Raw genomic sequence first — 22,690 nt, 5'->3', positions numbered from 1 at the left:
TCAGGTTGTTGCATCTTTGTGTGACCGGTGAATAGATGGATAGACTTTGGATAATGTCAAGCTACTCTCTCAGTCCTTTTCAGGAGTTCCAATTTGACGATCAAATGTTTACGTTGTGCATTTTTACGCATTAATGATTCCGTATTATATAAGAGTTTAAAAGGAGGCCCTGAAATTGTGCCTGGAATCACCACAAAATGTTGAATTATTAAAGTATGATAAACCTCTAATGCTTTCTGCAAAGCACTGAGTGGTTATGACCTTACACGTTAGGCCTGAATGCTCTTTTCCTCAGTATTTACTGATGCACCTTCGGCCTGTGCCCTCGAAAGAGAGGTAATAGGACAGATCTCAATGTTTGTATCCACCATTGCCTTGGTCACCTTTGCAGTTTCTCATCTCAGACTCACCGTTTATTGTGTTTCACTGAAGTGTGTGATTGGAGCCAGCCAGGTGGCTGTTGCTGAAAGTGTTGTCTCGTACTGAGGAGGAGAAATGGCCGATTTTTGAGAATGTCTTTGTTGTCAGAAGTGAAACGCTCATAGTTGATGAGTGTGCTGCAAAAACCCATCAGCTTGCCGAAGAGGAGGGAATGGGGGTAGGGGCCTAGCCAATTGATTCATGCCACTTTTCTCCTGACAGAATTTGTTTTTGTTTATTGAGACATTTATTAAAGTGAGCATGAAACGTAAGCAGTTTCTGTGGCGAGGAAGAAAAAAACGCAGACAAAAATCTGTATGTCGGCCTTGCGAACGGGAGTGAGATGAAATTGCTAAAACAGCCCGAACAAAGTATTAAATGAATAAATGCATTGGAACCAAGTGTCATTCAATCTGTCCATGTTATGAAATTCTGGCTATATTCATCTCTTGTTCTCCTGTTGTCTGGCAGTTATATTTCTCCAGCTGACACTGCTGCATATTCCCAGCTGAGGCAGACCATGATGCTGGTTCTCAGCTTGTACTGTGCGATGTTAATATAATTACTGCTGTTAGAAATATGACACCATCGAGCGTGCAGTTAGCTGAGTGATGATGATGGTATTTTCAACTGGAAATGGTATTTGTTTCTGTAGGTTTATATCTGTCTGCAGCTTCATTCTGATATTTGGCACATGAAGATCTGTGAATGTGTTCAATCATTTCACTCATCTGGAAGTCTGAAGTGCAAAACACATCGCCTGTGTTTTACAGCAACATGTATAACAGCAATCATGTGAAGCTCTCAGCTCGTGACCTGACGCAACACATTTATTCTTATTATTAGACTGTGTGTGCTTATCTGAGTCTGGTCCTCCTTAATACCTTCTTTCAAAAACTATGTACTGTACTAAAACACGCCACGTTTTAAATTCTCAGATAAAAGCTGGTTTTCAAATAGCGACCAAGATCGAAACTCAACACTTGAGCAGTATTTCACATTAAAAGCCTACAAGGAAAGGGACACATTTTGCTCTGGGAGTTGCTTGTAGGCTTTTAAATTGAAACATCTGTGCAGAAAGTGTTGAGTTTTATTGACAATATCTTCACAATGACAGAAAAAGAAATTATAACATCGTAGCAATGGAAAGTCAGAACAGTAGGTAAGACACGACTCCACTGTTGATGGATTAAGTGCTGTGGAGTTTAGATTAACAGCAAACGACATCGGCAGCAAATTAAAACCGGAGCAGATATGACATATGATAATATCTACTTCTAAAACAGGCAAATAAAGGCCTTTATTTAATATTCCTCTAATATGAGGCTATTTCAAATGAAGGCCATTGTTTGATTGTATGCATCATGAGGTTCATCTAGCTTTAGCAGGCTGTGGTCTAACCTGGACTGGACCCACCTCTTGTATTCTTATGGCTTCATCCCTCACAGCCGGATCACACTGAAAGTGCACAATAGCGCTGTTTTTTTTTTTTTAAGGTGGAATGGTGAAGTGTGATCTCCTGCTGGCCGGGCCTCTCGTGACCCTACCAGTCTGTCTCTCTGCTCTGGTGTGGTCATGCCAACTCTCCGGGTCTGAGTCACCCTACAGCACATGGCATGTGATGCCTGTACACTCGCCCACTCACACTTCCTCCACTTCTTTTCCATTCCCATGCTCCCTCTCTAAAAGCCTGACATGTTTGTGTGCCCTCTTCTCTTTCCTGTGCAGCTTTGATGCCTTTGTGATCAAATTTCAACCAAACTCAAGAGCCCCTTTTTCAGAGGACCAAGCCTTTCAGTCTCTGATGAGGGAGTACGTACTTCTTCTGATAGTTGTCTAGTTACGGTTTAACTATCTTCAGTTATTTAGGTATTTAGACCTTTAACTTCAAGTCATATCATTAGTGCCAGCCGTGTTCCCAAGTCTACCAAGGTTTTAGAAATCAGCATAAAATCTATTTATGCTTCTGTAGAGACATAAATCTCTTTCCGTTACCTTTTCAATGATTGATTTTTCTTCTGTGTTGTTGTTGTTGTTGGACACCTGTGCAAAGCAACACTTGCTCTTTGATTGTGACAGACACTTCCTGGTGATGTTAGAAACAGCTGGACACGATCTGACAGAAATACACCACCAAAAAGCCAAAAGGGGCCAGAAACACAAAGCAAATCCCCAGTAGCCACATTATTGTCTTTGCTGGTGATCTATTTGGTGCAAATGTAGCTCTCAATAAAGAAGGAGGTGTTGCAGTTATTTATTTTCAGTGTTGTTGTGCTGCTCTTGTTGTTGAGCAGTCCGGTGTCCTCAGGCCATTGTTTGGTATGGGGTTTTATGGGAGGTTGTAAGCTGTTGAAGGTGCAGTCTTGATTCATGAGTGGTCCAGAAACTGTTGAGAAATTCATCAGCCAAGTGCCCAAGTACAACCCTCAGGGACACACCAGGCATTAAGGTCTGTGTTTGATATGTAACTCTAGACTATTAGAACTTGTTGACCGATGAAGAGCGTCTAAAGGTGTCCGGCAGACATTTTTGTCCCACGTCGTTCACGCAAATGTGACCGCTGGATCGTTTGTGCAGTCTGTGTTGATTTGCCCCAAACATCTAATGTATCAACCGACTGTACAAATGTTAGCTGTAAGCTAGCTAGCAACAGACATACTTTGCTGTGTGTGTTTGTGACTTTAGCGTCATATTTTTGTGCGTTTTTTCCGCCAGTCTCTTTATTAGTTTATGAAGCAGATTCACAAAGCTTTGCGTTTTGTCTGAAGACACAGGATGTCGTATGCTCCACAGATTAGCTACATTTTGTAGATGTTTATTGTCCTCAGACTAAGGCATTGGAAAATTTTGATTATTATTTGTGTCATATTGAATTCAGCCATCGTATTGGCACAGTTAAAGAAAACCATCAAAGGACACCAAACCCTATTTCTATAAGATTTGCTCCAAAGAAACTGATAAAGGATATGTTTTCCCTTTGTCCAAAAAGTCACTATCAGATAATATTGGAGCTCAGTACTTTCTGCCTGTTAATGTACACAGAGGTCCGCAGCTTCTTCAGCAGAGCCACAATATAACAAAACTGATTTGACTGATAAACACTCTCAAAGTGCCACGCTGGTCATTAGTTGCAGTTGTCACATGTATTCAGTCATTTTCATTAAGCATGAGAAATATGTTTTGAATATATCTGAACTGCGGCCCAGGCTGATGCCATGCTGTAGTTTACAAAGTGATCTGTAGACGGAAACCAAAGATGCTGTGAAAAGGCCGACTGTCTGTCAGCCAGCTGCCATTAATTTCACTTTCTTTTTCAGACACGTCTCTCTTCGTAATGGTTCATTCATTACCTTTAGTAGCAGTTGCAGATTTATGCTTTGGCTTGGCTTGAGCTTAGGCTGCACTTTACCAAGAAGACAGCTGCTAATACTTTAATATATAGACACATAGGCATCATCATTGTTCAGCAGAATTAAAGGCTGTTATTTTTTTCCCCCCTCCCACCCACAGATACCCCAGCTGTCCATCTGCACATCTGGAAATAATAGCTGACTCTAGCTGTGTCCGAAATTGCGCCCTTGTTCCCTCATTCATTAGTTTGAACATAGCAAGCACTCTGTAGGGAACTGTCGAGCACTTTCAGGTACCGATAAGTCATCATGCGTGTTCTTAAAATATTAGTGTGTGTGATGTCATCATACTCGAATAAGTGTGAGTAAATGGGAATACGTCTTAGTCAGACAATCCTGACTGATGTTCACCAAGGAACAGATTAGAAATACTAAATATTTACAGTGACGATTTGTTCATGTTTACCATGTTCATCATTTTTAGTTTGCTAATTAGCGCTAACCACAAAGAAAAGCTGATGGGAATGTCATTAGATCTGCAGGTAGTTGGTCTTTAAACAAAGCATTGGACAAATTTTGGCGCTAAATGAGAAGTTAAGGGTTCACCGAAGTTGTTACATCACGGTAATTCATCCAACAGTTATATGTTATTGTATTATATCCAATAGTATTGTGTGTCCTCACAGAGGTGTATGTGTAAGTGTGTGTCTGGATGGGAGGGTGAGGTCCCTGTTTGAAACCCTGCAGGCTGCTCTTCAGATGAAATGGCACACAAGCGACTGCCTCTGAGATCACATGCCACTCAAAGTGTGCAGTCAGACCTGAGAGCGTCGGGGAATGGGAACAGAGGGAAGAAATGGATGAAGGGAATACGTTTGCAGGCGTGAAGGAGGAGGAGGAATGAGGGGAACTGATGGAATTGGAGCTACAGTAGCTGAGCCACTGCCTCTGATTGCAGCTCTTGATAAAGAAAAGTGTGAGATGGGCAATCAGAGTCGTCGCCTGGGAGGATTTGAAATTTTTGGTGGACTATGGATTGGTCCTCCTGTTTATCTGATCACCTATCTCTGAGGGAGCTGATGGGATTTTGACAGCCCTCGGGAGAATGATACGTCTCCACCGGCATTTCAAAATGACACGTCAGGGAAGTGTCGCAACTGCAAGTCGACACAGCCGCATGCTAAAATAAGGAGTCGTGCTAACACACAAAAGTGGGGTAATGCCACAGTGTTGAAGGCAAGGAGGGTGTCTTTCCAATGAATCGATTGTTTAACCTTTAAAGGGTTAAAGAAACAGAGAAAAGCAGCAAATTCTCACGTTTGACATGTTTGCTCAATAATCAACTTCCACAATAAGTTGATCATTAAAGTAATTGTCTGGCGATCAACGACCTGATTAATCATCTGTTCTGAATTACCATAACCTTGAATAAATACATGTCTTACACAGAAACGGCTGATTAAACATTTGAAATATCTCAAAGGTAGGAGATGTTCATAACATTCATCCCCTGTAAATCAAATTCACTCACTGACATGCTTTGACATTTACGGCCTCATTCGTGCTGTGTGACATTTTACCGCGGTTGCCTTGGTTTCTCACTATTTGCCCGCTCTTATTATTGGATGGTAAAGGAAGGTCCTCACTTTTCCATGACCACGAGTTTGGTTCCTGTCATCCCTTTCTGTGATAATTAAAGAGTGATTTAAGCATTTAAGCTGTTAGTTTGTTTGTTTGTTTGTTTGTTTTGCCTTACCTTGAGCAAGTAAGAGTATTGTTTGTCTTATGCTGCAGTAATCAACTCTTCCTCTCCTGCAGAGCGTGTTCACTCTACTGTTGGGGCCTTTCACCTTCTTCAACGCCCAGAAGACCAAATATCTCCAGCTTCTCACCTCAGTCATGCGCTGGATTGGTAAGAATAAACGAATCCTAATATAAAATGCAGATCTGTAGACGGTTTTGATATTTGCCTTTCACCGTTTTCCTTTTTCTAATTCTCTTTGGCTTCCTCTAGCCCTGTCTCTGCCTCTTCTTTTGCTCCAGACATATATTTCCATTTTCTCGGTGTCTCCCCCCACTTATTCCCTCCTGCTCTCGCCTGTGTGGCTGCTGTGCTCAGGTCCGTCCATCATGGTTCGGTCCTGCTCCGTCTTTGATTCCCATCTCCTCTCATTCCTCAGGCTGACAGGCTTGACAGCCCGTCCCAAGCTTGATTGGACCGTCACTCACAAGGCGACGGGCGAAAATAAACCGCCCGTCCTGGGTCCGCTGTTAAAATCACAACACCACTGAATCATGGCGCTCCCGCCACCCCCGCACAGCCGCGTGCTAGCTCGCATAAACAGCACACGAGCCCAGCAGCATCCACACACTGTCTACTGTCTGCCCGGCTAAATAACACAGGCTGCACCTTTCACTCTTCTTCATCTGTCGCCCCCCTCCCCTGCCACCTTAGGTCTTTGATTGGTGTCGTTGCGTTCGCAGGGCTCTTTACAACACTGGCTAATGATTCAAAATGGCTCCAGTCAAAGCTCCGTGTTTCCTCCTTGTATTTGGGGCGATAACATGAGGAAAAGGACACTCAAGAGATCCAACAGCCAATAAAATTACATTTAGATTTTAAAACCATCACAATAAATTTCAGTTTTAACAAAAGCCAAAGAAAAACACTGATATTATTTCTCTTGGTCTACATTAGTCTGAGTCAATAGATGTTGAACACTGTGATAAACCCCTGGTTGACCTTAAACGTGACACGCTGTGCATCTTTGTTTTTAGTGCAGACAACCATGTGCCGACATTTCCTAGCGTGTAACGACAGTTTGAGTTATAGATTGTTTCCGGAGGAGCTGCTACTCGAGGAGAAGAGAACATATTATGCTGCTAAGACATTTCAGATATATGTAAGTGTGTTTTTCTTTGGACAGCTGCGAGGTGTTCGGTGTGATGTAAAGTGGTGTTCTGCACTCAAAAGCACTGAAACGCTCTGCAGCAAGTGGCTGCAGTATACCAGAGCACTCCCCTGTTTACATGTGGATCACAAACTGTGCCTTTAAATTAAAATGTTAGACAGTCAAAGGTGTGTTTACAGGTGTTTTATTGTGGCTTCAAACACGTCAGCGTCTCTCTAGATCAGCCTGAGTAGTATCAAACACCCCCTGCAGGCTTGAGAGTTTGCTTTTTCACTAAAAATGGCCAAAAACAAGGATTCAAGCTGATCACAGTCGCTGTTCTCATTCCTTTTTTTTTTAACACACTCAGTTTGGTTATTTTCCCGTCCCTGGCTCTCAGGATTATTTGGAACCACTGACGCTCTGCAGACATAAGACCCCACCACCCCTCCGGACCATTACTCACCACTCCCTGGATACACCTGCAGTCACCTGTGCTGCCCTGTGAGGGGACGTGGTGTGTTTGATGTCAGGGTTAGCAGCTGGCCGGTGTGTTGGGGCCCTGCCTCCTGCCCTCGGCTCTGGCCTTGTCACGATCGTTGCCACTCAGCTGTAGTCACCTTCCCGTCCAGTGAGCCCTGTTTTTTACACCAAACATGAGTGATGGTGTGACTGCCTGCTGCTGTGCTGCCTGTACCACGCTGTGATTTTCAATGGCGTAGCCATTAGCCTGAGTCAGTGTGACACCGTTTTTACAACCCAGAACTCCTGACTGCAGTTTTTTGGGGGGGTTTTCAGCCGTGCTACTTAATTGTTCCTTAATTAAAATGGGAACTGGTGCAAAGGGCAGCGTTTGGGCTCAAGCCATCTGTACGCATTTCTGCGTGAAAGTGATTCTTCCAACAATGTTCTGGCAAGTTGAGGGAGTGGGCTACCGTTCAGGGCGAATCAAAGTCACATTTTTGTTTTATTGAATTTAAAGTACATAAAGAATATAACAACTACGTCTGAAGTCTTTATGAAGTGACTCATAATGTCATAACGATCAGTCACCTCTTTAAGACGCCACCTACCTGTGGCTTAGGGGTTAACCTTCCTCTTACAACTGTATATATCGACCATGTATATTGAAAGATCACACGCCGTCCACTCCAACCAGTCATCATTCATTTCCTTGTTAACCTTTATGTCTATATCTTTTCAGCGTAACAACGAGACAAAATCTTGAATGGAGCTGCACACGACATACATCATCACTCACTGTAGCACATTACAGACATGTTCTTGATAAAACATTATTTTGACATTTGTGAATCTAAACTTAAGTATGTGAATATAATATGAAAAGTTAAACACTGAGACGGACAAAATAAATACAAATGAGAGTTAGTAGAGTGTACCACCATATACTGTTCTTGCACGTTATGCTGATAAATGTATGGAAAAGGCAAATACTGCTGCAACCTGTTGCAGTCAGCCTCTTCATCTCCTGCCCACTGAAAGCAGGAGGGATCATTATCAGCTCTCCAGAAGACCACCCCCTTAACGCTGACAGGAGTAGAGGGCTTCTCTAATTGATATTGAGTGGTATGAGAGGAAGGGAATAAGTTAACAGCCTCCTCACTCAGTAAACGAGTATTAATCACTTCCGTCCATCTCTCCCGGGATGGCTGGATGGCTGTTTGGAGCCTCAGAGGGGTTACGGTCTATATTAACGGTTGAGTCAGTGGCATATGGATGCTGTGCTTCCCAAGAGAAACGATCACATTTATTTCAGAGGAAAGATTTTTATCTGGGGTTCATCCTGCCACTGATTCTCCTTTATTTCCTGTCTGAAGCATCTTTTGTGAGAATATGCTAACAGTTTTACATGGAGTCAGACTGTAAATACAGGACCCCTTAGAAGTTGTGTTGAATCAAAGTAGATTTAATGTGGCTTGTTTGACACTTTTGTTGATCAGCGCCAAAAAAAAGTCCACATTAAAACCCCTTTGATTCACTTTTGTAAAACTGTAAAACATGAAGGCTTTTAGTTTTTATAGGCGCTGTATAGTTTATAAAAAAACAAAAAAGGTCCCTAATATTATATCTGAGATAACACACAAACCTTTAATGGCTTCAAAGTAACCTACCTGACTGTGATAAACTGAATATTTATGTGAAATGTAGTAAACGGCACCATTTTCCTCCTCTGCACCAACAAAAACTGTAATTTATAGAGTCAAAGCTTCAGTGATCCACGGGCCTCGCCATCCATCTAATGCTCTTAGTTTACTACAACATAGTTGAAGCAGCTAAGAAAGAGCCCGCAGGGATATTCACAGCTGCCAGTGCCATTTAAAATGGGCGAGAGAGGGAGATATTGTTTTTGAAGGTCAGGGGGACTCTGGTGGCTGGTTGAGTGGAAAGTTCAGTTTGTCCAGAGCATGCAGCTCACAGGGGAACGGTGAAATACGAGCAGGCCTTAATGAACCGTGCAGCAGAGCCACAGTTCAGAGGTCCTGAAAAATTACATTTAAGGGGGAAAAACCCCAGATTGGAAAACATCATTCCTTTTCTGTCTCTCTATGACGCTCCTGTTGTCAGCCGAGGACTAAAGCATCAGACTCTTTATAGCAACATGATCGTGGCCACTTCCACTGTTCTGACTGTTAGTTTCGTGCCCCTGACCTCCAACCCTGCTTAATATTGATGTTTCTTTTGGTAATGAGAGGTTTGACTTCCTGCTGAGATGAGTTCCAGGGTGATTAGAGGAATGTTTGGTGGATGTCTGCTTTGGTTGGAGTACGTGATCAATTGGATCTATAACCAGTAACTAAGCCTTTAATTATGGTCGGTGACCTCAAGGCCTTGTTTACCTCACAGTTGCCTTTATTCCATGAAAGAATGATTTGAAGGGAGGAATTAAAGCCATTTGATCAAACTTGTTTATCTGTGGCTTAAAATTCTGAACTTGGCTTTAATGTGCAAATGTAGATATATAACTGCTTCACTCACTAACAATGAAAAAAATTTAAATGTTAATGTTAAATGCTCATTTATGACTTTTACCGTATCAACATACTGATGGAACTGAACATTAAGACGTCTTATTTTGACCTTGTTTGTTAAAGAGTACGATCCTCTTTGTTTAACCAGAAACTGAAGTCTCGTTCTGAAATCTCGCGAGAGGTGAGTTGTTGCAGGAAGTGTTTCTGGTGAGTGGGCTAATTGATGTTTTCGTGAAGCTGTCAGATAGTGTCATGGAGTTTTGGCTGGCTCATCCCTGTGAACCTGAGCTGCAGTGTGGAGCTGCTAAACTGCAGGCCAACTGCTGCGCCGCTCTGTGCTGTGTTTACTGATAGCCCTATCTGAGATCACACAACTTGTTACGAGGCGAGGCAGCCACTTATCACCCAGTCGCCCACCAAACGCAGCAGCAGCAGCAGCAGCAGCCCGCTAGCTCTGGTCCTGATAGGTTTGAAGTGATCTAGCTCTACCACAGCCAGCAATCCTGAGACCTTGGTGAGAACTGGGCAAAGGTCCAGGGCTACTAATTACCTAAGAGATTATCCAAGAGCGCCTAAAGAGTGTCTCTCTTAATTAATGATGGGATGATTGCTGTGCCTCTAAAACCACTAGAGGGGGAGGAGGTGTTTAAATTGGCAAACAAGATGAGAAAACTAGTGCGGCATCACCAGAACCTTCAGTTGCATTGAAGTACAACGTGTTTCCTGTTGTGCTGTCACAGCAGTGTCACTCCTCTCAAACATTAAAGCACAGCTGAGAAGTCCTTGACCTTCTCACTACCATCAATGAATTGCTCACACTTAAGTGTCATTCTCTCCAAGGTGAGAGACCCCCCCCCCCCCCCCAGCTCGCAGCTCTCTCGTGCCCCGTCGCACCTGAGATTGATCACCTCTCACCTTCTACCATTTTCTCCTCATTAATTGAGTCCAGGAATCCCATCTCTTCTTCGATAGCCGCTGAAGAATCCTTCTCCGTACGCAGTCAATGACTCCTTGGAGCATTTGAGAGTGTTTGCAGCAACAGCTTTGTTTGCTACCAGTGAGAATACAGCTGTAAGAGGCTCCTCTGGAGGGTTGTAAAGTTGAAGCATTCCTCACAAGGTCATTGCCACCCCCCCCATTTAGGTAATATAAATCACAGGCTTCAAGACTGACGGGCTCTAGTTACGTGGACATGATATGTGGCTGTTTGACACCTGCTCAATTTACTCAGTGTGTCAAGTGTACTGGAGAGCGTTGGCGTGGCCCAGCGTGTACATTTGAAAGTGCACGTCGTCCCCGTGTCCTGGCAGATATCTGCAGAGGTAAATGGCTCATCCCATCTGAATGAATGAGCTTTGTGGGGGGGGGGGGGGGGTCTTTGGAGAGGTGGGACAGAAATGTGAGAGATAAGATGTCCTCAGAGAGTCAGTGGCGTCTTTTAAAGGGTCTCCGTCATTCTGTCAATACATAATACGAAAGAAGAGCATAAAATAAGGCACAGGCAATGATGGCTATAAGAAGAGACGACAAGTTTAGATTAAAGCTGACTTACAACCTTCTTTTACATCAATCCAGTGACCTGGGAGGCCGTACTGAATTTATTATGTAAATAAAAGTACTAGACTCTGTTTCCTTGGTCCTTCAAAGCTAATATGCTCCTTCAGCGTTGAAATTCTTAGCTATAGGTGCAACGAGTGCGATAAAATTGTCTCGGGCAGACATGATTTGCCCCCTCCCCCCCCCCCATGTAGCATGATGCAGCTGAGAGTCGGTGACAAACGAGCACATTATGCAAAGCTTAATTCTCGTGGCTTTGTTCCTGGTGTTCGGCTCCTCTCTACCATCTGATTGACTTTCAATTTCTTTGAAAAATAAGGGGTTAGTTCCTGTGTCTTAAGTAAGATAAATGAGTTCTCTGTCTCTGCTTAGCATAAACCTTTGTGAATTGTAGGCAGAAAAAAAAAGAGATGTTATGCTCTAGATTTTGAAATTTGGAGGGATTCGGAATATTATTTAGTTATTAACCCTCATTTACATTTTAACTGGGAGCTTACCAGTACGACAGTCCACCCTGTCCTTTCTCTCAGGCTCTCTTGCAGCATCTTTATCTTGGCTGGACTTGCATAAAGGTGCTTTAAGGTAGTGTATTAGTGCCCAACCACCCTGAGGCACTCTTAATTAAAAGCCCCATGCTTGTTTCCTTCCTGTTGGTGTCAGAGAGGAGAAAAGCTTCTTTTCTCCCGTCCTGCTCGCTGGTTCACACGTAGCTTCTCGTGGACAGAAAGGTGGGAAGAAGACGAGAGTCTGGAGGAGAAAGAAGACAGATGGGTTGTCGTGATGGCACACCGAAGATGTTTTTAGGGAGAGAGAAGTGGAGAGTAATGCAGAAAGTATGTGTGTCTCCAACAAAGCAGACAGCTGGAGACTTTTATACAATAAAGATATCTGGTGGGACTTTTCTTAGATATCTGTATAGTCGATTAATTGAGTAGTGGAACTATATTGATAATGGATGAAAGGGTTCAGCAAAAATGCTAAATATTCTCTAGTTTCAGCCACTCGGATGTGAGAATTTGCTGCTTTTTTCTGTCATATATAAGTTGGTTTGACAAAACAAGCAAACTACATCATTGTGGGTTTGTAGAAGTTGTAAATGCCATTTTTTCACATTTTTTTTATAGGTTAAACAATAAATTAATTAATTGTGAGAATAATTGGCAGATTTATCTATAATGAAAACAATCCTCCGTGTCCTTGAAGGTTGGTCTGTTGGTCTGCTGCCCAGCTGGTTGACCTCTCTGTAAGGAGGGTTGAGGTCAAGAGTGTGGTGGATTGCAACTCGCGGTGCTTTCCCCAGAGCCAGAGATTACATTGGATGTTAGCCAGAGATGCATTAAATATTGATCACTTGTGCAACAGGTTTACGTCTACTCTGATGAAAGTGTATGGAGAGTGTGAAACAAGGCTGAGGAATGTAGCTGTGTGCATACATTTCTCTGTTGTTGCTGGTGATGCTGTCCTCTTTCAGTGGCCCTACATCCCCTTTGCTAGATTTATGTCCTGTAGAAAACCCATGAAGGAAGTAGGCAACTTCTTCTTCCATCTTGCTTTTTGCTTTTGGACAAATTAAGTCTGGTTTAGAAGGCCTATCAGTGACACCTGCCTTTGTTTTCGGTATTTTCTTGGGTGTAGTCCTGGTTGTATTTCTGCTGTATGCCTCTTGTTTCCTTTTGTGTGGTTTATTTCTTTGTTTTAATCTCGATGGTTTTTTTCCGGACACTCACCTCTGTCCCGAACGCCTTTGTTGCCAATGGTTTCTCCTTCCCTTTGCACAGTCCGTCCCTGATAATAGCAATGAGTTTCGTCCTCCTGACATACATTAAAGTGCCACTGCGAGAGCACACAGTAGCTGATTAATAGAGTTGTTTGAAGCATTAAGCTCTCACCTTGCACGCTTCCCCTCCACCCTGTTCAAGCACTACTACCTGTGCTGGAAACAGAAACAACACTATTCGAGGACCTGCTCTACTTGCCCTTATATAAATATAAATATTTCCATCAAAGACAGCAGGGATCTCTCTCTTTCATACACACCCAGTCTCCCAGAGTGCATGGAAGTGTTTGGTATAGAGTCATTTTCTGCATATATGTGGCAAATTATGGTCCGAGTCCTAAATGTCACTCTGTGTTTAAAGGACAGCTCAAGGATTAAAGTTGAAGTGCTGGCTGCTGGCCACCGCAGGGCTATGACTAACTCCTGGTGTCACGGGCTGATTGAGTGTGTGTGGAGGTGAGGTGGCTCACTGGGCCACATGACTGTCAGCATGTAACCGGACTGCATGCCACGCTCAGAGGTCTCCTTTAGACACGCTCATGCTGGTTGCCAAAGAGGCACCTCTAGAAATCAATTGGAGATGCGATGTGAGCAGCAGGAAGTGGAGGCACATAGCGAGGCTTCTCTATCTTCACCTGGCTCCAATGACTTTATGCCGGGCCATGAAATGTTCCCTAGTTGGTTTTTTACGCCTGATGTTTCTGGGACAAACAGCTGGAAGGCAGTTCCACGCTGGGAGAAAGAAACTTAATTCACTTGTGTTACCTTCCCTTTTTTAAAGCAGTAGATGGAGTGTTTTAACATCTGAATTGATGCCACAATGAACTTTAGTGTAAATAAGGGATGGCAAATTTTATTATATAGCACATTTCACACACAAAGGCAATCAACAATGCATAAAGAAATATATAAATGCAATCTAAAACACTAATCAAAAGGATAGAAACCATTTTACAAGAAAGAAAAATCAGAATCAGAAATACTTTATTGACCCCTGGGGGGAAATCATACCAAAACGTGGTGAAAATCAAAGAAATAAAAAAGAATACATAACAAATATAAAGAAGTTCAGGATGTGAGTTCAAGGTGGGTCATAATGAATGCTAAAAATTCAGTCAAATGCAGACACACAAGATCTTTTAACCTGGATTTAAATCAAGTAGTTGGAGTCGGGCGAGTCCTGCGTCTTCTGGAAGTTCAGCAGAGATTTATCGAAAACAAAAACAACCAGCTGTACATTTGGTGCTACCAGTTTCAGTTTTGTTGGAAATCCCCCTCACTGGTAGAAAAGGGAGATTTACAATACAAAACATTTGTTAAAGGTCGTTTGGACAGTGGCAGATGATGTATGAAGGAGTGATAAGAAACGGGAAGAAATGCTCATAACATGTTCGTTCTCTTCAGTTGCCCAACTTTTACATTATGTATGTTAGTGTTTCAAAATGCTAAACAATAAATTGCTGCAGGATGAGGGGTTTATAAACTACAGTATAATCTGTACAAGGCCACTGCAACCTAAACAATTCCACTCTGTCAACACTGATCTCTTCTCGATTAATAAAAGATGTCCTTCAAGGGTGAATTTATTTCTTTTTACAGAGGCAGAATAATGAAGAGGACATTTTGGAATGGATGGAAGAAGGGGATTAAGGAGGGGCAAAAATAAAAGGATAATTTCAGTGTTTGGCCCCAAGCTGACCCAGGACTGCTGCAATATCCCTGCCCATCAACCCCTCGTTGTTATACTGCAGCTAAGCTCTGCCTTGTTGGCATGCATGAAGGGTAGAGTTTGGCACTGGACAAGAACGCAGTTCAGGGAAAGCAGCAAAACATGAAGGGGAGATGGTAGAAACCCAAACGCATGTTACAGAGTTTAACATTCACACTCCTCATTGACCAGTGAAAAGATAAGAAGGGGCCGGCAACTTCCTCCACACAGTCCTTAGGCTAGAACCAGGGCAACTGGCAAAAAATACATTGAAATTGATATGGATTACCGATCTAATACTGACCCCCTTTTTTAGATATTGATGAGGAATGAATAGACACAAGCCCCATTATGTAGCTACACTCTGCTTGGGGTCATCCTTCATCCTTCTGCGTAGTCTCCATGCACCTCTCTGTAGGAGGCTCTATGTTGTACCGACTCCTCATCTCAACTTAGCTAGATGCAAAGAAGGTTTATGTCCTGTTGTCATCTCTGTGGGTGGTTTACTGTCACGGTTTGTTCTTAATTCCGTCTCCTCTGTCATCTCTTTACAGCGTTCACCATGATGATCATCTTGGCTCTCATCCGCATTGGTAAAGGCACCGGCGAGGGCCACCCACCAGTGGCCTCCTTCTCTGGGGTGCCCAACCTGTTTGGGGTGTGCGTCTACTCCTTCATGTGCCAACACTCCCTGCCCTCCCTGGTGACGCCAATCTCTGACAAGAAACGTGTCGGCACCCTGGTGTTTGCCGACTACACCCTGATCCTGGGCTTCTATGTCCTCCTCTCGTTTACCGCCATCTTCTGCTTCGACAGCTCGTTGCTGCACGACATGTACACCCTGAACTTCACGGACAACTGCAACGTGTTGGATATTCCATTCCTGCGCTACTTCCTGGGCCTCTTCCCAGTTTTCACCATCAGCACCAACTTCCCCATCATTGCCGTCACACTTCGCAACAACTGGAAGACCCTATTCCACCGGGACGGCGGCACCTACCCATGGGTGGTGGACCGGGTCGTGTTTCCCCTCATTACCCTGGTGCCCCCTATCGTGGTGGCCTTCTGCACCCACAACTTGGAGTCCCTGGTGGGCATTACAGGATCCTATGCTGGCACAGGAATCCAGTACATTGTCCCAGCCTCTCTTGTGTATTACGCCAGACGCCATCTGGAGCCCGTGATGGGCAGGGATGCCATCAACAAGCACCGGTCTCCCTTCCGCCATGCCTTTTGGGTGTGGTTTGTTTGGTTGTGGGCCGCCTCCTGCCTCATATTTGTCACAGCCAACATCATCCTGACTGACACCAAGAAATGAGAACTCACTCCTCCAAGAACTTTCTAAAAGCTATCTGTTTGGCCAGTGTCTTTGTTCCTGTACATGAGGCCTTACTTGCTGCTGGTTGGACAGTGTGCCTTTTTATGGGACTTTTGTTGCATATATTAAATGTGATTAAGAGTAATTTATCAAATTTGTTAAAAAGGGACCAAATGTCTAGTGCTTTTTTTGTTTTATCAAAAGCGGGAACAGTGCATGACAACAATGAAAGGGAATTAAAAAAGGATCGTTTATTTAAATTGTCAACAAACACTTCGAAGTGTGAGGTTTTGCACATTCACAACTTTTAAAAAAATACACTTAAGGGTTCAGTATGCTTCAAACGAACTAGTTCATAAGAAGTGTCATATGAACATGTGCAAACTGTATAAAGCCGGTTTCGGAAAGTTAGAAAAATTGAGGGGCGCAACCCTCAATTGGAAAGGTTCGGGGGTTCGTTTGAAGTAGACTGACGCCTTAAGAGTGCTGTGGGTTGTCCATCCTGCAGTTCTTTATTTTAGTATTCCTCATTCAATCCGAACTATGGAAAAGGTTGGACCGAGGGATCCACTGGACCTTCAGGGCCAAATGTTCCAATAAAGAAAATATATGAAAGTGATTCAAAGAGCCGAGCAGCGACAAGAAAAAGAGTCCGTCACATCCAGATTCGTGTTCTGCTGCGAAGCTGCTTGGCATCTACACAGCTTAATAATGAAATTGGATCAGAAGCCAACAGAAGAAGAAAAAGGAACGAATCAGGGATGATCCGTCTTCCCTGGCTGATGTGTATCCATTCCTCAGCGGCGGCTGCCTCCGATCTCCTCGTCCCCTTGTGAACAATGAAGCTCCGTCCGTGACAGATCCACTGACAGATAGGCCTCCAGGAAGAGCTCCGTCTCTGTTTATCACAGCACTCGCGCCTGTAGTTCACACACAGGGCATGTCTCCCGTCTTTTACTGCTCAGCACCCATTCACGACTCTGTCAACCTCATTCCCCTGTATCTATCACACAGCCCAACGCCTGACAGGATAATAGTGATCTACAGTGCTTCGGCTCTGGATACGGGGAAGGCATCGGTGGCCGAATGTGACTTTAGAGCTTCATACACTACCCACTGTACTGTAGCTTAGTAACGCTGATTCACTGACACTTGGCAGCTTCCTCTCTGAGTTGTGCCTACGTTGATGGACTTCTTTATTGCCCTGACACCTTAATCTTCTTAATCTTTCTCTTTCTGATTTTCATAATTCATTATTGTCAGTGAAATACTCCTTTAAGGGTTGGTTCATCCTAAGTCCAAAAATGTCTCAGTGGGATCAGTGTCCATGTTCCTCTGGATAATCCTGTTATAATAATCACTGTGGACCGCTGTCTTTGGGACTTTTTCTTTGGTAGAAAGTAGTTCCTCTGAAAACTATTCATTTCGGGTCTGTGGATTATCCAGAGTAACAACAGTAGAGGAGACAGAAATCTCAAAACCTGGACAAATAAAACCGAGTAGACCACTCGAGGTTCTTTTGTTTGTTCTTATGTAAATGGGGTGAAATGAGCCTTTAGGCTTTAGTGTTGCTGATGGATGCTGTTGGACTTCAGCAGTGAAGGAGAGCTGATTGATTCATACAATACAAACGTCTGTCAGTCAACAGTCAATCAAATGCTGTGTCCAGTATCACTTCCTGTTTGCTACCTGGTGCTTCAGATTTTATTTGAGTCTCCAAATTGTATGTGTAACGTTTTTATGCCGTCAGAAATCTCCACCATGGAGGGAAAAAAAAATGTACTTTGAAGTATCGTGATGGTGGAAGTGGTGAAAGGGTGATTGACGGGCAATTTCAGGCACAGCTACGGCTCCTAAACTCAATGTATATTAAACAGCAGGTAACCATAGCAACAGTAGTCTGCTTTACGTTGCGTTACCAGTCAACTTATACTGGTTAACCTCGCTAAAAACAGACTTTTAAAGTGTGTCTGGACGTGGATCTAAATTGGTAAATGTGGATGGTGTGAGCCCAGTAACACAGTCGCGTGTCTGGATGTAGAAAATGACTCAGTGGAAGAAACGCCGCTCCACCTTGTCTGTCATGTTCTTATATCCTCACACAGTATCACTGAAACTAGATGTCCTCTGGAGTTTTGGTTATTTAGATGTTGTGATATAGTGATAAATGTTCTTTTCCGTCTCTTAAAGGGTGTTTTATGGTGAAGTGACAGCCTCTCTGAGCTTATTTGACTGTTGACACCAACTATTCAGCAACACTGTATATGTATCTTCTGAAAGCATCAATAATCACAACCAAAAACTGTTTACGTCAAGATGCCTTTGATTTTCTCATCGAGGGAACTTGGACTCCTCAAACTGACAATAAAAAAATGATACTCGAGAGATTTAGAAACTGAAGCAGCTGAGATATCCAGACTTGTACTGTAGTCCCTGGTAGGGGTCACGCTCCAGCTGTCCCTCAGGTCAAACACGGTCAATATTTATTGAGTGTCCCTTTAAATGGCTAAAGTGATGCTTTAGGGTACGCTCATTGTGTTTAAAGGGACCGACACAGTCATCCACACTGCAGTCGATTAACATGCAAACCCAGCGTTATGGCGGTCGTTCAGTGGGTCGTGGAGCGGTTAGAGAGGCTAACGCAGTTTAAACAGACAGGTAATGAGCTGAGACTCAAGTGTTTTTAAGGTACTGTAGTGTTGCTGTAGCTGTGGAAGGTTATAGAGGTGCTTCAGCTTTATTGTCTTCACCAAACTGCATCCGAGTGTTTAGCTGGACCGACGGGTGGAGCTTCTGTCTGTCTGACGGGGGGGGTCTGTAAGAGTCCCTGCATGCAGAGACACATAAAACATCATTATTATTATTATTATTATTACGTAATTTTAATGTTTATAGTTAAATCTGGAGACAAACATATGACTGTGTGTGTGTGTGTGTGTGTGTGTGTGTGTGTGTGTGTGTGTGTGTGTGATTAGAGATGACTCTTCTTCAGAGTTGTGAAATGTGCCTTTTTCATGGGCTCATTTTTTGGCCCTAAACTTGTCGACTGCTGTTTTTCTCATCTTTTGAAAAGACAACATCTGCATGTAATCCATATCACTTAACTGACAATCAGTGTGCCCCCCCCCCCCCCCCCCAACATACTTTATAATTCTTCTCTTTCATTTCTTTTCCTTCCATAGTTTGCCCCCGAGTTTCCTGTGTTTCTGAGAATCTGTTATTTCCATGTTTCTGGTGTTTGTTTACAGTAATTTGGCCTGTGATTCGATCATTGATATGGATGTTTAACTGCTTTAATGGATGTTTATTTTTTATGATTCACAAATAAAAATAAAGGCTTTATGTTCATCTGAACATCATCAACCTCAGTTACTTAAAGAGACATTGGCTTTTCTTACAAAGTGGGTCTTCTTTTGTAGTTTTTGCCCTCGTGTCGATCATTTAAACCGGACGCCTCAGACATTTTAGTTACCTGCTGTCAGAATTCATACTTCATACTATAAGGCCAAAGGTATGTGGACACCCCTGTCACATTCCTGGTTTGGACTAGACCCCTTACTTCCAGTGAGGGCAACTCAGTGATATTTTAGACCACAGGGCTCTTTCAGTTTGTTTGGCGACACCCCCGCTCCATGAAGAAATGCATAAAGAAGAGCCCCGACCTCGACCCCATCCAACATTTTTAGGATGAACCGGATGGCTGGTGGAAAGCCTGAAACCGGGAGATCCACGCAGAGGCAGACTAGGAAACCTTGGAACCGTCAAACCCTGTTTGCTGGTTCCTGGTCTGTGGTTTCACTTTCCACATTTCATGAAAGTTTGTTTACTAGTTTTTGAGAACTTAGCAGACAAACAGGACTGAAACCTTTGACCTCTTCGGCTGAGGAGCTGTAACAAGTGACTGATGCTTCAACATAAATAACAGCTTCATAACCAGCTGGCTCGATGGCAAAAACTACAAACATGTGACCCAGGTTGCAAAAAAAAAAACTAATCTTCCTTTAAGATTCAATAAATCTAATTAAATGTGGCAAAGAGTCCTTGTTGAACGTCCAAGTTCTGTAATTACAGCAGGACGACAAACGGAGCGATATGAAATTCTTTAACGTCTAAGTGACGCGTCCGGCTCTGGCCCGTTTCCAGAGAAACAAATCCAGTTCTGGTGCCAGTAAAACCGCGAGAGTCTCTGCTGAGAGCTGGATGCATGAATCAGAGCGGCTTTGCTGTTACTCGAGTCATATCGCATCCTCGTCGTCAGTCAGTACTCCCACACTCCGTTGGCAGTGTTTGTATCTGCTCTCCAGGTAATTGGCATCCGTTCACCTCCATCTTCCCTGAAGCACCTCAGTAGTTTTTTTATTGACGTACGAGATCCCTGTTTTTATTATCAAACCAAACCTCCCCCTCTGAATTTCAATCCCAGCAGGGCTGCTCCGGTGTAATTGAATTTACCCTCTGCCCTTCCACGTATGGCGGGCGTGTCCGCATGTTTGGGGGCTGAGCTATAATTGGAAATGCAAACTTGGCACGGCTTAATTAATTCACAGTGTGTTTAATTGCTGCGTGGTTTATACAGAGAGAGCAGGTGCTGGCTGCTGTTTGTTTGCAGATATTTGATCTCCTCGGGTGAAATTTGATTTCTTTTTTTTTTTTTTTTTTTTTTTAAACTCTTCGCTTCATCAGCGTCTATGAAAACATATCAAAAAATGCAATCAGGAAGACGCGCTCTGTTCTTCACTGAGGCAGCAACCTGGATCAGATTATCTGCAGAATTAAACTCTGCGCTCTCATTAATGAGCTGATGTTGATGAGAGTTTGTACAGTTGTTACACATCTCCATATATTTGATGCATTTCACGTTTTCTTTATAAATATTTCATGTGGTTTGTCTTCACGTGTTCTGCAGTCACGCTGTGATTTATACCTCATACTTTTCACATTTCTACTTAAACTGTGTTTCTTCAAAAGGTGTTACAGTTACTATGTTTATATTTGATGATTTCTAAGATAAAAACAGTTTGATTTGAAAAGTGCCTTTAAATAGGTCCGTAAACCTGAAGATGACCGAGCGGACTGACCAGGTGAAGGGCAGCATGCAGTTTATTTAACTCTCTACAGGAGAGGCGTGTGACAGACCTTCCCTTCGTCCTGGAAGGGAATGTGAGGCGTTTGTTTGGAGGCTGATGGACGCCATCAGATCAACTTGTTACTGGCTTTGCACGTAATATTCCAGCTCGTCCCGCCGTGTCACACCACCGTTGATCCAGAGACCATCATTTTCTTTCTTTGCTGTTTTTCGAAATTGCTGCCAATTCGCTGCTGCTGCCCCATTTTCCCACTGAAAAGACAGAAAGTTTAATTCTGGCTGTCGCCCCTCTGCGACTCTGAGAGTCTGTAGAGCCGGTTGGGTGGTCAGAGAACTCCCAAGTTTGTCCTTGAGAGGAGACAGTAACACACACTGTACCATCTGCAGTCCGGTCCATTCTGGTCCACAGCTTTATTACTCCATTTATTTACTCTGGCTGCTTCAGGTGCTGCTGTGAGACCTGCTCGCCCCCACAGGTGAGCCCGGCGGTGGAGGCTATTATGACTCTATCAACTGGCCTTATTAAGTGTCGGCAGCAGCAGGACACCGAGGCCGCTGCAGATCCGAGCCACAGACGGAAACCGGACACGGAGTCCCGTTACAGGCCGCTCGTTAGCAGGTCGCATGTTTCCTGTCTGCCGTACGACCATCATGGCTGAAAGGTTGTGTTCACCTTGGCGCTGCCTCACTAATGGGAGTCATTTCAGGCAGTGGCAGTAAACATAGCGGCTACAAGATAAGACGAGAATGCATTAAAGCAATGCCAGGGGCTTGTTTACTGGCACTATTACTAAGTACCCGCAAGAAGGAGCGAGAGCGAAAAGAGGCATTAAAAGTAGTAATCTTCCTCATCTGCCAGCTCCCTTTGTTCGTTCCCAACATCATTCACATTTAATATTTCCCTGCCTGAGGTTTTTAGCACATTTGGAAGTCATTACCAGCCAGGTGTAGTCTCATCTTGTACTGACAGATGGCTTTCTTTTAATTCCAGACAGATGCTTCCCCTTTTTTTTTTTTTTTTTTTTTTAATGACCTCTTTTTTCCCTCCCTCATGCCTCGCCGCTGTGAGGTTCATTAGCACAAACAGGGCTTAGTAGAAGTCTTGGGCAGAGATTAGGGTCACAGTATTTTAGGGATGGTGGCCAAGCCCTGACTGAGCTGCTCTGACCGCCTGATCGTCATGCAGGACAAGAGGTGGTCATCTGTCCCCGTTGACAGGAGACGAACTCCGACAGCCGTTACCGCCAAAACAGAGCGAGACAACAACGGAAAAGAAGTCATAGTTTCTGGTTCACCCGTGTCTTCTGTGGTGGGGATATTCCAGCGAATTTCAACGTAGATTAATAATTAATTATTGTGCCACCTGCACCAACACACTTTCATTAATATAATCATGTTTTTTTTTAAATTGACTTTCGTGTCTTTATTTTGATTCAGTCACTGTTCTCGGACAAAAACAAGCATTTTGAAGACGTCACTTTGGGTTCCAGGAAACTGTGGTGACAATTGCTGTTACATTTAATAGTCTAAACAGCTAATTGATTCATTGAAAAAGCCATTAAGATTGAAATTAGTTGCATCCCTTCTCATGTG

The 22,690-nt window shown here is 43.5% G+C and overlaps 1 protein-coding gene across 1 annotated transcript in view; it reads left to right on the top strand.

Moving 5' to 3' along the window:
• Positions 1-16,186, top strand: part of tmem104 (transmembrane protein 104) — a 46,460-nt gene extending 30,274 nt beyond the window's left edge. The window contains exons 9-10 of the mRNA XM_070923778.1: positions 5,589-5,682; positions 15,248-16,186. Of these exons, the coding sequence (XP_070779879.1) occupies positions 5,589-5,682; positions 15,248-16,011 (858 nt within the window). The 3' untranslated portion in view covers positions 16,012-16,186. The remainder of the gene's footprint in view (positions 1-5,588; positions 5,683-15,247) is intronic.
• Positions 16,187-22,690: the final 6,504 nt, after the last annotated feature.

The sequence above is a fragment of the Enoplosus armatus genome, chromosome 17 (assembly GCF_043641665.1).
Source record: "Enoplosus armatus isolate fEnoArm2 chromosome 17, fEnoArm2.hap1, whole genome shotgun sequence".
Taxonomy (NCBI): Eukaryota; Metazoa; Chordata; class Actinopteri; order Centrarchiformes; family Enoplosidae; genus Enoplosus; species Enoplosus armatus.
Note: the sequence above shows the minus strand (reverse complement) of the source record. Positions and strands in the feature narration are given on the sequence as shown.